The sequence below is a fragment of the Sus scrofa genome, chromosome 9 (genome assembly GCF_054392235.1).
Source record: "Sus scrofa isolate SSC_HxYL_T2T_F1_AM1 chromosome 9, Sscrofa_HxYL_maternal_Yorkshire_Landrace_v2.0, whole genome shotgun sequence".
Taxonomy (NCBI): Eukaryota; Metazoa; Chordata; class Mammalia; order Artiodactyla; family Suidae; genus Sus; species Sus scrofa.
This window is the reverse complement of record NC_139391.1, coordinates 7616219-7631423: the sequence shown is the minus strand read 5'-3', so window position 1 is coordinate 7631423 and position 15205 is coordinate 7616219. Positions and strand designations below refer to the sequence as shown.

At 36.6% G+C, this 15205-nt stretch overlaps 1 protein-coding gene across 9 annotated transcripts in view; it reads left to right on the top strand.

Annotated features, from left to right (window-relative positions):
- Nucleotides 1-15205, top strand: part of FCHSD2 (FCH and double SH3 domains 2) — a 240726-nt gene that overhangs the window by 35784 nt on the left and 189737 nt on the right. For all 9 annotated transcript variants that reach the window (XR_014814577.1, XR_014814576.1, XR_014814579.1 and 6 more), the window contains exon 3: nt 5596-5641. Coding sequence is in view for 6 of the 9 variants with exons in the window: in XM_084975178.1 (XP_084831304.1) it covers nt 5596-5641 (46 nt within the window). In the remaining 3 variants the exon portion in view is untranslated. The remainder of the gene's footprint in view (nt 1-5595; nt 5642-15205) is intronic.

Sequence of the window (15205 nt, the reverse complement as noted above, 5' to 3'; positions counted from 1 at the left end):
TTATCGTATGACCCAGCAATTCTAATTCTACTCTTTTTAATTTTTTAGGGCCGCACCCTTAGTATATGGAAGCTCCCAGGCTAAGGATTGAATTGGAGCTGCAGCTTCTGGCCTAAACCACAGCCACTGCATCGGGGATCCGGGTGGCGTTTGCAACCTACACTGCAGCTCGTGGCAATGCCAGATCCTTAACCCACTGAGCAAGACCAGAGATTGAACCAATACTAGTTGCTTTCGTTTCCACTAAGCCACAGCGAGAACTCCCAGCAATTCCACTCTTAAGTATATATTCAAAAGAACTTAAAATCTATCCCTACAAAGAAATTCATAAACGAATGTTTGTAGCAGCATTATTCGTACTAGTGAAGATGTGGAAGTAACTCCAGTGTCCATCAATGGATGAATGGATGAATTGTAGTATATCTGTGCATGAAATATTCAGCCATAAAAAGAAATGAAGATTTGATACATTCTACAACTTGGATGAACCTTGAAAACTTGCTAAATGAAAGAAGCCAGACACAAAAGGTCACATGTCATATGATTCCTTTTATGTGAAATATCCGGGAGTTCCCACTGTGGCTCAGTGGGTTAAGAACCTGACATAGTGTCCATGAAGATGTGGGTTCGATCCTTGGTCTTGCGCAGTGGGTTAAGGATCTGACATTGCTGTAAGCTGTGGCATAGGTCGCAGATGTGGATCAGATCCAGCTTTGCTGTGGCTGTAGCATAGGCTGACAGCTGCAGCTCCAATTCATCCCCTAGCCTGGGAACTTGTATATGCCACAGGTGTGGCCGTAAATAAGAAGAAAAAAAAAATGTCCAGAATAGGCAAGTCTATAGAGACAGAAAATTAATTTAGTTATTGCCAGGGGTAAAGGGAGTGGGAAATGGAGAATGATTGCTTACTTAATGAGTACGAAGTGTTCCTCTGGAGTGATTAAAAAGTTTTGAAGGTAGAGGTAGTGGTTGCCCACATTGTAAATGCACTAAATGCTATTGAATTGTAAAATGCTTAATTGTATGTTATATAAATTTCACCTCGGTAAAAATAGGTATACATGTATAAATGGTATAGCTTCAAATATACAGGAAGAAAGCAGTAAAAGGTCTTTTAGCACTATTACCAATTCTTTCTTCCTAAGGAGCCATTCTAGACCAGTTTCATGTTAATTATTTTAGGGAATTTTATCACAGTTCCTGCAGGGACCTCAGTAGGCATTTTTACATGGAACAGGGTTTTTTTGTTTTGTTTTGTTTTGCCATTTCTAGGGCCACTCCCGTGGCATATGGAGGTTCCCAGGCTAGGAGTCTAATTGGAGCTGTAGCCACTGGCCTCCACCAGAGCCACAGCAATGCGGGATCTGAGCCGCATCTGCAGCCCACACCACAGCTCATGGCAACGCCAGATCTTTAACCCACTGAGCAAGGCCAGGGATTGAACCCAAAACCTCATGGTTCCTAGTCGGATTTGTTAACCATTGAGCCACGACGGAAACTCCTGCATGAAACAGTTTTATATTTGAGGGGCTATTGTAACTGAGAAGTATTATAATTACCATAATTCAGTATATACATGTAAACACTTTTATATGAAAAGATAGTATACTATATGTATTATTCTGTACTTTTAAATTTACTAAACATTGCATCTTCCTATGAAGTTGTAATGTACTAAATAATCCATCTTTTCCTTTTTGAATCAAAATGTCATCTTTTTCAGTTACTAAATTCTTATGTGTATTTGGGTGTATTTCTGACCTATGTTTCATTATCTCTTTGTACTCATTTTGTTACCAAGCTATTTCAATTACTGTTGCTTTTAAAGTTAATTTTTCCTGTCTGGTGAGGGTAGATGATAATTTTTTTTTTTAATGGCCACACCTTTGGCATATGGAAGTTCCCGGGCTAGGGGGCGAATCAGAGCCACAGCTGGGGCCTACACCACAGCCACGGTAATACCAGATCCGAGCTGCAACTTAACAGCACAGCTTATGGCAACGCCATATCCTTAACCCACTGAGCGAGGCCAGGGATCAATCCCACATCCTCACAGAGACAATATGGGATCCTTAACCCATTGAGCCACAACGGAAACTGATAAATTTTAACATTATTCTTTTTCAGAATATTTATAACAGTTCTTAAATGTTCATTTTTCTATTTAAACTTTGTAATCAACCTACCTAGGTAAAAGAAAAATACTTTTGGAATAATAGCAAACTTATCTTTAAGCTCCTCAGCCCTTGGCAACTGCTAATCTATCTTCTGTCTCTATGGACTTGCCTATTCTGGACATTGGATAAATGGAGTCATTATCATATGTGGGCTTTAATGTCTGGCTTCTTTCTCTTAGCGTGGTGTTTCCACGGTTCATCCGTATTGTAGCATTTGTCAGTTCTTCATTCCTTTTTATGGGATGAATGTACCACAGCTCTTTTATCCATTCATCAGTTGATGGGCGTTTGGGTTGTTTTCACTTTTTGGCTATGATGAGTAATGCTTCTATGAATATTTCATTTACAGGTTTTTGTGTAGACTTATGTTTTAGGTTTTCTTGGGGTATATATCTAGGAATAGAACTACTGGGTCATATGGTAACTCTGGATTTAACCTTTGGAGGATCTCTCAGGCTGTTTTCCAAAGCAGCTGCACCATGTTGCATTCCCATAAGCACTGCATGAGAATTCTCATTTCTTGACATTCTTGCCAACACTTGTTCCTGTCCATCTATTTAATCATAGCACCCATTAATATTTTAAAAGAAGTTTTATGGTAAACTGGTGTTAAATTTTGATATGTGCCTTTGCATCTTAAATGGAGATTATCAAAGTTTTTTTTTGTTTTGTTCTCTTGATGTGATTTATAAGAAGTAGATTTCCTAATATTGATGATGAAAATTTTTAGTAGTTGTCATCTTGTATTTGTTTTCTTTTTTTAGAAGAGGAAAAAAAGACATGTAATTGTTTAAAAATAACTAACATTCCACTGAGAATTTTAAAATTAGTTGATATGCATGTTCAGGGTAAAAAAATTAGTTTCTCTTGCAGACTTGACTTGAACATTCTTATTTCAAGATGAGATATATTTAAACCTAAAAAAAGCGTACTAAATAAGTGGCTTATGTATTTACTTTTATCTTTTATAAAATATTATAAATACCACCTCCTTCAAAAGACAGGTAGATTTTCAGATTTTTTTTAATGGTGAAAGTATAAACGCATTCATTAATCTCATTTGCCTGGGAGATAACATATTTAGTAGCAGTAGTCATAATAATTTCCCAATCCAGTTTTAGTAAAACAGTATGGGGTGTGTACATATGTTCATGAGTGCATGTATTTATTTAAAATAAGGGCTTTATTTTTTCAAACATAGTAGATGTTCTAACTAAAACATTGGAAGATATAGAAAGCAAAAGAAGAAAGCGAAAGGCTATAATCCCACCGCCAAAACTTACATTGCTATTTTATATGTATGCATATGCTCACACACATGCTCGAACACACATGCATATATATACATACACACATGCTAAATACATAGAGATAATACAATATTCAAATGCATATATACAGCGTTTTTATGTATATGTGCATATAACATAGTTTATGTTATCTCTTAAGGAGAGTAGACTAATTGTATTTTAATTGTATTTTGGAGGGCTGAGTTAAAAGCTTTAGAGTACACCATACCCCATAAGGAAAGGGTCTTGCTTATTAACTTTTTTCTTTTAATTGTGGTAAAATTAATATATAACAAAATTTACTGTGTTAACCGTTTTTAAGGGTGCAGTTTAGTGGTGCTGCGTACACTCACATTGTTGTGCTGCTACCACCGTCCGTCTTCTGAACTCTTTTCATCTGGTAAAACTGAAGCTCTATGCCTCTTAATTATTAACTCCTCTGATCCCCTCCCCGCGACCCTGCCAAACACCACTCTACTTTCTGTCTACATGATTTCGACTGCTCTAAGTACCGTATAAAAATGGAATCGTAGAGTATTTGTCTACTTGTGACGACTGTCGTTTCACTCAGCATGATGTCCTCAGAGTTCATTCACGTTGTAGCTGTAGCATAGGTCAGAATTTCCTTCCTTTTTAAAGCTAAATATAGCTATTTGCGCAAACCAAATGTGCTAAGATCTTAAATAGTTTTATTTCTTAGGTATATATAAAAGTAAATGAATAATCATGTTGGTAAACTTAAATAATTATTAAAAGGGTGACACTTGGTTTATTGCTTTTTTTCCTTTTTCTTTTTCCTTTTGGCTGCCCCCTTGGCATGTGGAAGTTCCTGGGCCAGGGATTGAACCCAAGCCACAGCAGTGACAATGCCAGATATTTAACTTGGAGGCCACCAGGGAACGCTCGCATTTTTTCTATTCTAGCTCTTTTGTTTATGTTTTTTTCTTTTTATTCTGACATCTCTGTCATAATGAAGTGCTTTTAAGAGCGTAGATAACCTGACATCTCATAGAAGACTCTTTAAACTTAGACTGTTCAAGGTAAATTGTTAATGTTATATTTCATTGACTCTGCCTTACCTGTGGTTTATAAGGAACACTGTTATCTCATGTACGGTTAAGATAGAAGAAAATACTGCCAATCATTTAAAAGATGAATAACATGGGAGTTCCCGTGGTGGCGCAGTGGTTAACGAATCCGACTAGGAACCATGAAGTTGCGGGTTCGATCCCTGCCCTTGCTCAGTGGGTTAAAGATCCGGCGTTGCCGTGAGCTGTGGTGTAGGTTGCAGACGCGGCTCGGATCCCGCGTTGCTGTGGCTCTGGCGTAGGCCAGTGGCTACAGCTCCGATTGGACCCCTAGCCTGGGAACCTCCATATGCCGCGAGAGCGGCCCAAGAAATGGCAAAAAGACAAAAAAAAAAAAAAAAAAAAGATGAATAACAAGATCATAAATGTTAAAATGTGAGAAGTGCTTCTTGTAGAATCTATAAAATATACATGTGTGGAAAGGGTGCTCATGTAGCATCCTTTTGTGACTCTTGTAAAAGCCTAGAATGAAGGAAGTGATTTGACTGTTCTTCATGTTGAGAAGCTGATAGAAATTTGATTTTCATCTTATATTCTGTAGTTCCCTCTATGTTGATTATTAGATTTCAATAAACGTTATTACTACCTACTGTGTACTAGCCATTCTGATAACAGTAGCTAACATATATATATATATATATATATGTATATAAAATATATATGTATATATATGTATGTAAAATACTCTGTGCTGGACACTATTTTGAGCACTTTATATGTTTTAGTTAGCTAAATATTACAGTAACCCTATGAGGTAGATACTGTTACTATACCCATTTTACCAAGGAGGAATCTGAGGCACAGAGAAGTCAAGTGACTTGACCAGGGTCATCTAGCTAGTAAGTGGTGGAGCTGGGCTTTGAATGCAGGTTGCCCTCACCTCAGAGTCTGGTGTCAGCAGTAGCCTAGCCTAGAAGATGGATGACGTAGTGCCTGCCCTCAACACAGCTTACTTACCAAGCGGTATTTGAGGCTGTGTTGATAACTTTACATGCAATTATTGCTATACTTTTGTTAATGAATTTTTATTTGTGTTTTTAGGACATTCAGTCAGAAGAAGGCTGCTATTGAAAGAGAGTATGCACAGGTAAGCTTGGAAATGTCTCTTAGCACATCTCTTCTTTGGCTTCAGGGCAGTTACAATGGTTGGAAAGAAGTGTTGGTATCCCTTTCGCCTCCTTTTCTTGTATTTAGCTCCCTCCCTCTGACCCTCCTTTTACTCCATTTGAATCCGCCTGTGAAGAGCTGAGTTGCCTCTGGCTACGAAGAAGGTCGTGAACCTTCTGGGAGAGGATGATGTTTACAGTATTAAGTATAGATAGTAGCAAATACAGTTTACAAGTACTTATATTCATTCTCCCTCATATATCTCATTCTCTGCACTTTTCTGAAAGGTAAATTATTATTATTGTTCAACCAGGCATTTATTTCTCATTTGGTCCCTGTTGATAGAGAATGGTATGCTTTCAGTGGATGGTATGGTGCTGTCGATAGGGAAATCTAAGTATTTCTTCTATTTTAATTAGAATCTTGTTTTCTCTCAGATAGCTAAATGTGCCAAGGAAGAATTATGCTGATATTTCATTTTGCTAATATGTGAGAACTAATAACTACCTTTCCTTAAACAAAAACAGTTTAGCATAATTTAGAAATTTTGGCCCTTATAAGCAGTTACTTTCCATATGGTGTAAAATTCTGAAATTGAGTATTACATCCAGGAAATGCTTTGCATGATAACCACTGTTATCATTGTAATTGATGCTGCCTCTGTTATTGTTTTTCTTATTATAAATAATAAAATTTGGGCATGATTTTTTTTGTATTTTGTTAGGTTTCAATTTCAGTTTGATTTTAATTTCATTGCAGTTTACTAGGTAACTGTCTTTATCTTATTTAGTAGTCTTAGAGGAGAATTATCTATTCCTTGACAGCCAGATAGACTTGGTAATCCATTAATTCAGCCAGTAGTTGTTAGGTACTTATTATATATCAGGTGCTTTGCATAATGAATAGCATCAGTTCTAACATGAGTGCTGAACTTTTAATTCTTGGCATGAATAATAAATATTAGTAATGATAGCTAATGTTGATTGAATGCTTACATTATACCAGGCAGTTTGCTGATAATTTTACATATGCTATCTGGTTTCCTTTTCTCAACCTGTAAAATAGGGACAGTCGTTATGCCCATTATTGACGTGTTTTCATACATTCCCTTTATAGGAATGGTTTCCATTGGGATCAAGGTATATGATCTGCTTTTAAAATTTAATACAAAGTGAAAATTTTTCTATGATACATTCTTCTGTAACATATTTGAAAGTTTTAATAATCAAAAAGGATGGCCTCATGATAAAAATATGAAATAGTACATTAACTTTTATGAAAAGTAGCAGTCCTCTGTGGCAATCTCAGACTCTTTCCTCAGAGGAAGCTGATCTTTTGGTGATCTTTTCCATATCTTTAAATAACGTGCTTGTAACTGATTCTTGATTAATCAACTTTACACATTATTGCTTGATTGCTACTTATATTAAATGAGAAATTAGCTTCTTAAGACATTCCTTTCCAGCCTGCTCTTTCCAGTATAGTTTGGCACTATGATAGTGCCTTTGCTACTTTTCTAAATCTAAATGATCTATTTAGATTTCTTTCTCTTCTATTAAACACCCCTCCACATATATATATATGTTATATATGTGTAGATAAATATACTTATGTGTATAACACAATGCAGTGGAATTATATTTTACAGAGCAGTCAAATTTTTCTTTTTTTGGCCACATCTATGGCATATTAAAGTTCCCAGGCTAGGGGTCCAATCGGAGCTACAGCCCCTGGCCTACACCACACCCACAGCAACATTGATCCGAGCTGTGGCCATGACCTACACCACAGCTCCTGGCAATGCTGGATCCCTGACCCACTGAGCGAGGTCAGGGATTGAACCTGCATCCTAATGGATACTAGTTGGATTCGATTCCACTGCGCCACGCTGGGAACTCATGAAAAATTTCTTTAAATGTCTGTCAAGTAAATTATACCTGGTTTTGTTTATATAGTTCTATATAATGTATGTAAATGGTGTAAGATACCTAATGATGGATATTTCAAAATTTCATAGAGTAATCATATTTGTAAATTAGAGTGTTCCTGCGTCTCTCTGCTCGGGATGGTCAAGCCTATTTGTGGAGATACGGTTTGCTAACTCTTCTTCTTATTTCTCATATTTACCTTTTAGATGATTTTTTTCAATGTTTTCCCAATTGATTTTTCAATTTGTTTCTGGAGGATATAGACAAAGCTCTCTCTACCCTGTTCTTTGGTTGCCTAAACAGTGTTTTTACTTCTTGTCAATAGTAGACAGCCCCCTAAGATAATCAACACATTCTTTCCATGGATTTTGCTTGTATGCACTGATTACGTCAAGTTTATTATTTGTTTTCCTTATCATACCTTCATTGGTGACGGGGTGTGGTCAGACAAGAGAGAGGCACTATTTAAATTATTTCTTTTTCTTTCCTTGTCTGGCTCATTATAGAGTTGAAATTTGGGGGAGTGAAATTTTAAAATTTAAATATAACATATATACAGTAAGGTGATAAATTTTGCATATGTCTTTTGATACATTTTTATGAAGCTGTGGTCACATAGCTGCTACCTGGATTAAGATAGAGAACATTACCAGGGCCCTGGAAGCAGTCATTACTCATACCATCCAGTGTTAACCAGTATACTGACTTCTATCAGAATTGTTGTTACCTTTGGATTCCTAACTGTTTTTGAATTCAGATGGTATCATGGTATTTTCTTCCATGTCTGATTTCTTTCATTTAGTTTTTGAGCTTCATACGTGTTGTTGCGTGTGGGAGTAGCTCCTTCTTTTTTATAACTACATAGTATCCCCTAATGAATGTATCCCATTTTTTTCAGTATACTGATGATTAAAATTTGAGTTGCCTCCAATTTTGGATGATTTTTGACTAATGTTTCTAAGTAAAAGTTTTATACAAGTCTTTTGATGGACATATGGATGCATTTCTCTTAGTTACATGTGTAGGAATAGACTATTGGGTCGTTGGGTTTATATGTATGTTCCACTTTAATAGAGCAGTTTCCCAAAGTGATTGTACCCGTTTATACTCTCAAGAGCAATGCGTGAGAGTTCCGATTGTTCTACGTCTTTGCCAACACTTGGTACTCTCTAAAATTAAAAAGAGCGATGTTTTGATGAGTGGGTAGTATGTAATTTTCTTTTTTATTAATAAGCTTAAAAAATTAAGGTTTACACCGTGGTTACCATGCATACAGAAAAGAGTGCAGATCGTAAGTGTACAGCTCCCTGAGTTTACAAAGTGAGCACACCCATATAATTCGTAAGCAGGTCAAGCAGCAGAACAGTAACACCACTGTAGAAATCTCTCCGTTCCTCCCACTCCGTCGCCCTCATGCTCACATTTTTTAACAGCCTTATTGAGACATAATTGACACATAGTAAACTGCCCAACTTAACAACGGTTTGATAAGTTTTGACTTAACTGTATACCTGTGAAACCATCATCAGAGTGGAGATAATGAACTGTCTCTAGGCTTTAAAAGTTTTCCTCATGGGAACTGATCCCATTATACTTCTCTCTCCTCTTTCCACTCACTTGTCCTTGGTTCCTCCCCACCCCACCCCCGCCCCTTGCTGCTGCATCCTCAGGCAACTGTTAATCTACTTTCTATCACTGTAGAGTAATTTCCATTTTTTAGAATTTTAATGTAATTCTTTATCGTACAACGTGTCCTTTTTTGGATCTGACTTCTTTCATTTAGAATACTTATTTTACAGTTTATATTGTGTGTATCATCAGCTAATTTCTTTTTATCGCTGAGTAGTTTTCCATTTTATGGATATACTGTTTATCTATTCACCTGTTGATGGAACATTTATTTTTTTCTAGACTGTGACTAACATACCCAGTATCTTTATGCTTAAAAACTTGCTTTTTTTTCTTTTTAGGGCTGTACCGGTGGCATATGGAAGTTCCCAGGCTAGGGGTGGAATCAGAGCTACAGCTGCCAAGCTGTATTTGCAACCTACACCTCAGCTCACGGTAGCACTGGATCCTTAACCCACTGAACAAGGCCAGAGGTTGGATTTGCATCCTCACGGATACTAGTTGGGTTCATAACCCGCTGAGCCACAGTGGGAACTCCCTCACCTATGTATTCTTAACTGTTACATTTATACACATTTTAAAATCATCTGAAAATTAGAGCACTTGTCATTATTATGGGAATTTCCTTTAGATAGTCTGCTAATCGTTAAATTGAAAGTATGTGAATCATTTATGTTACCAGCTGTCCAATGGGTAATGTTTGGTAATGACACTAGTATAAGCTTCCTTAGTTGGGAGTTCCATAGTTTTGGCTGTTATTTGACATTGGTACATTATCTAAATGGTCAAGACTATTTAAATACCTTAAAAAGAAGTGGAGGAGTTCCCGTCCTGGCTCAGTGGTTAACAAACCTCACTAGTATTCATGAGGACGCGGGTTTGATCCCTGGCCTTGCTCAGTGGGTTAAGGATCCGGCATTGCCATGAGCTGTGGTGTAGGTTGTAGATGCGGCTCGGATCCCGCATTGCTATGGCTCTGGCGTAGGCCGGTGGCTACAGCTCCAATTGGACCTCTAGCCTGGGAACCTCCGTATGCCGCGGGAGCGGCCAAGAAATGGCAAAAAGACAAAAACAAAACAAAACAAAAAAGAAATGGAATCACAGCCTGAGAATAACTGCTTTGAATTTTTAATTTCCTCTATCAATTTTACCAATTTTAAGACAGTCTTTAAAATGGTAGTTGTGGGAGTTCCTGCTGTGGCACAGTAGGTTAAGAGTCTGACTGCCGCAGCTCGGGTCACTGTGGACTTGAGGATTCGATCCCCTGCCTGCCACTGTGGGTTAAAGGAGCTAGCATTCCTGAAGCTGTTGGGATAGGCTGCAACTGCAGCTCAGATTTAATCCCTGGCTCAGGAACTTCCATATGCCGTGGCTGTGACCATTAAGAAAAAAAAAGGTAGTTATGTATTGGTTTCTTTTTTAATTTTTAATATTAATATGTAAATATCTTTTAATATTTTACTTGATCTCTGTCAAGGGTTTATTGTGTGAATGTTGATGTTTCCTTAGACCATAAGGTGAATGGGAATCTATGCTCTAGAAAAATTTACTACATTTAATTTTTTTTTTTGTAAAGTACTATTTTAAAAGTAGTTTAAAAAATGCCAATTTTCATGTTTTGAGAAAGTATTTATTGAGCCCTCTAAGATCTAGATACTGTGGATATAGCACTGCCCAAAAAAGAAGGACAAAAATGTCCTAGCACTTATAGAGCTTATGTTCTATGGTTTCAAGTTATCTTCCAGTTAGATATGTTAACTCCTTTCTCTTCAAAGCCGCTTGTTTAGCATTATAATCAGTTGAAAAGAATGACCTTTGTAGACTTATTACTCGTGGTATATGTTGTAATCCTCTATTCAAAGAGTTGATTAGCCAGAAAGGTCGAGTATTATTTTTGAGATTTAGAGATCCTATAGGTGAGCCATCCCAATAGAAAAATACCATAAAGGAAAATAATTTAATTGGGATTGATCATAAAACAACAACTTGAAAAATAGTACCTCAAGTACATGCAAACTAAAACTTAGGGAAATATTAGAAGAAAGAAAGAAAATAATACTGTATATCCTTATTTACACTTGAATGGATTTGAGCCCTGAACCTTTTCAGGTTTCTTGCTACTTGCAATTTCCTACAAGAATATTACTGTTTTATTTTTAAGCATGATTTGTGAAATTCACTTCGTAATTCTCCAGAAATAATAGATATTTTGCATATCTATTTATACAAACAGAAGAAATGAATCTCTGAAAATGCAGAAGCCATAGAAGAGTCAGTAAACAACATTAAGTATTAGGGTAAAATAAGTCTGGCTTTTGACTGCAGTTAGCTAACCACTGAGGTATTGGTTAAAAAAAAAAATCACTTGCAATACTCAAACAGAAATTGCTAAAGGCAAGTTCTGTGTATTAATATACTTCCTGAAGTCTTTGGCAGAAGGCTGTTGGTGAAGGAAGGATACAGAAGGTTACTGTGGCTGGAGAGAAAGCAGGAAAAGATTGTGGACTTTAGGGGCGGCTCCTTGCCTGAGGACAAACCCAGAGCAAACACGCGCACTCTGTCAGAAAGGCTGGGGTAGCGGACAGTCGCACCTCAAGATTTCGCTATTTTTATCTTTTAAGAAATAAATTTATGAAGAGTTTGGCAGGCTACCCAAGACGTTAGTTTTGTGTGTGTGTGTGGCAGGGTTCATTTTTGGAAAATAGCATCGGCCTAAAAGCTTTAAATGTCACTTAATTAACTGTGTAGAGTTAGCTTTCTGGCCATTCCTGTTAATGAAGCATTGGTAAAATTTTGAAAATGGTGCAGTAAATACTTGGAGCTTTTCCTCTGCCGGTCTCATCCTGTGGAGCTGTAAGGAGGACTATCTTAAGAGAAAGTTGAGGGTTATTTTCTATGTTCATGTTGATGCGTATGTTTTAAAATTGTTTTATTTTTGAGCTCTTTAGCTTGTCGCAATGGTTAGAAACACATTTTGGGAGAAAAGCAGACAAGTTTTTTTCCTCAAAATATTTCATGTATATAGTTTAATTTTTGAAGTTTTAAAAACTATTAAAAGAAGTAGTAGAGGATATGAGTAAATGGTAGTATTCTTGGGTATGCAGATTTGCTGGTTTTGTCTTTTTTTAAAAAAACTTTGTTATATTTAGTTTTATTATCTTGTTATTTGTTTTACTTTAAGGACTTATTTGTCTCTGCTTACACGTTATATGCAGAATATACTTTTTAAAAATTATATTTTATTGAATAATTGATTTACAATATAGTATTAAGTTTCAGGTATACATACAGCATAGTGATCCAGCTTTTTTGCAGATTATAGTCTATTGTAGGTTATTATAAGATAGTGGGTATAATACCCTGTGCTATACAGTAAGTCTTTGTTACTTGTATATTTTATGTATAGTAGTTTGTATATGTTAATCCAGTGTCCTTAATTTGTTCCTCCCTACTTCCATCTTCCTTTTGGTAACTATAAAGTTTGTTTTCTGTATCTGTGAGTCTGTTACTATTTGCATATACATTCATTTGTATTATTTTTTAGACTCCACACATAAGTGATTACACATAATATTTGTTTACTGCTAGCTGACTTATTTCACTAAGCATAATATTCTCTAGATTTGTCCACAGTGCTGCAAATGGCAGTATTTCATTTTTTATGGCTGAGTAATATTCCATTATGTCATTGTGTGTGTTTGTGGGTTATACCACATCCTCTTAACCTAGTTGTCTGTTGATGGGTCTTTGGGTTGCTGTTGTAAATAGCACTGCTATTTACATTAGAGTGTATGTATTTTTTTGAATTAATGGAGTTGCTAGATTATATAGTAGTTATGTTTTTTATATTTAATTTTTTAAGGAAACTCTGTACTATTTTCCATGGAGACTGCATCAGTTTACATTCCTACTGATAGTGTATGAGGGTTCCCTTTTCTCCACATTCTCTCCAGTATTTGTTATTTGTAGACTTTTCGATGATAGCCATTCTGACAGGTATGAGGTTTTGATTTGATCCATTTGATTCATTGTGGATTTGAATTTCTCTAATCATTAGCAATGTTGAGGATCTTATCATGTGTCTGTTAGATATCTGTATATCTTCTTTGGAAAAATTTCTATTCAAGTCTTCTGCCCATTTTTTAAATTGAATTATTTGTTTTCTTTCTTTTTTTTTTTTTTTGGCCACACCCGAGACATGTGAACTTCCTAGGCTCGGGATCAAACCTGCACCATAGCAGCAACCAAAGCTGCTACAGTGACAATGCCAGATCATAACCCACTGTGCCATAAGAGAACTCTTGGATTGTTTGTTTCCTTGGTACAGCATTATGTGAGCTACTTATATATTTTGGATAATGCCCTCGTTGGTTGCATCATTTGAAAATATTTTCTCTCAGTAGATTATCTTTTCTTTTTGTTGATGGTTTCTTTTGCTGTGCTTTGAAGTTTGATTAGGTCCCATTTGTTTATTTTTCTTTTATTTCTTTTATAAGGCACTATTTCTTTGAATATTTTTTGTGCCCCTTTCTCTCTTCTCTTTCTGGGATCCTCACAATGCCTAATTGGTCCACTTGATAGTATCATAGTTTCCTTAGGCTCTATTCACTTTTCTTCACTCTTTTTTCTTTCCCTTCCTCAGACTTGACAGTTTTCATTGACTTGTCTTCAAGCTCACTGATTCTTTCTTCTGCCTGCCCAAATTTGCCATTGAATACCTTCAGTGAACTGTCATTGCAGTTACTACACTTTTCAGCTCTAAAATTTGTTTAATTTCTTTTCAGATTTCTATTTATCGATATTTCCATCTTGTTCACAGATTTTTTTTTTTATTTACTTTTATTTTTTTGCTTCTTAGGGCTGCACCTGTGGCATATGGAGGTTCCCAGGCTAGGGGTTGAATGGGAGCTACAGCTGCTGGCCTACACCACAGCTACAGCAACGTCAGATCTGAGCCACTTCTATGACCTACACCACAGTTCATGGCAACGCCAGATCCCTGACCCACTGAGTGAGGCCAGGGATCAAACTCACATCCTCATGGATACTAGTCGGATTCCTTTCTGCTGCACCACAGCAGGAACTCCACACATTATTTTCTTGACTTTCTCTACATTTTAAAAAATTCTTTGAGCATCTTTAAGGTAGTTGTTTTAAAGTCTTTGTGAAGTTTCTCTGCCATAAGTTCTTTTCCAGGGACAGTGTGAGTTGATTTATTTATTTTTTTCTTTTCATGAACCATGCTTTTTAGTTGCTTTGTATGCCCTGTGATTTGTTGTTGTTATTGTTGAGCACCAGACATTTGAATCTGATAATGCAGTAAATCTACAAATCAGATTTTCCTCCTTCCTCGGGGGTTTGCTGGGATTTTTAGTTTGTTTAATGTAGGATGTCTCTGTGCCAAAGAATGGTCTGAGATGTAAACTAAAGGTCTCAGGTTTTTTTCTAAACTTTTCTCTGTGCATGCATAATCATTTTCTAATTTTCCTTATATATGTAGTTGTTTTTGAATTTTCTAATCTTTAAGCTCTGACTCCTTAAAGGGAGAAGGTGAAAAACGACAGGAGGAAAAAGGTGCCAGTCCTTGAAGTCACTTCATATGGAAGTGGAGGTGCTTTCAGCAGAGGGGTAGATGCTTGAACAAGAATGACTCTCTGCCTCTTTGTATATCTGTCATCAGGGGTAGCAATCAGCAGTCAAAATAGAGATCACTGATGTTTTGAGTACAGTGTCTTTTTTGCCCACCCTGGTTCTTGCAAGTTATGTGCAAGGTGCTTCAATAACATGTGCACAGGCTGCCTGCCATGTGCCAGGAGGAGAGGGTGGGTTGCTGCTGTGCTAAGAACTTCAGTTAACTGAAGGTACCTGCAGTTTACACATTGATGTCTTCCTGTGGAAATTGCAAGGCTTCAACAGTCTCCAGAGTTCCCAAATATTTAAAACAGATGGATTCTGCCAGAGAGATTGTTGTATAGGTTAGGGAGACT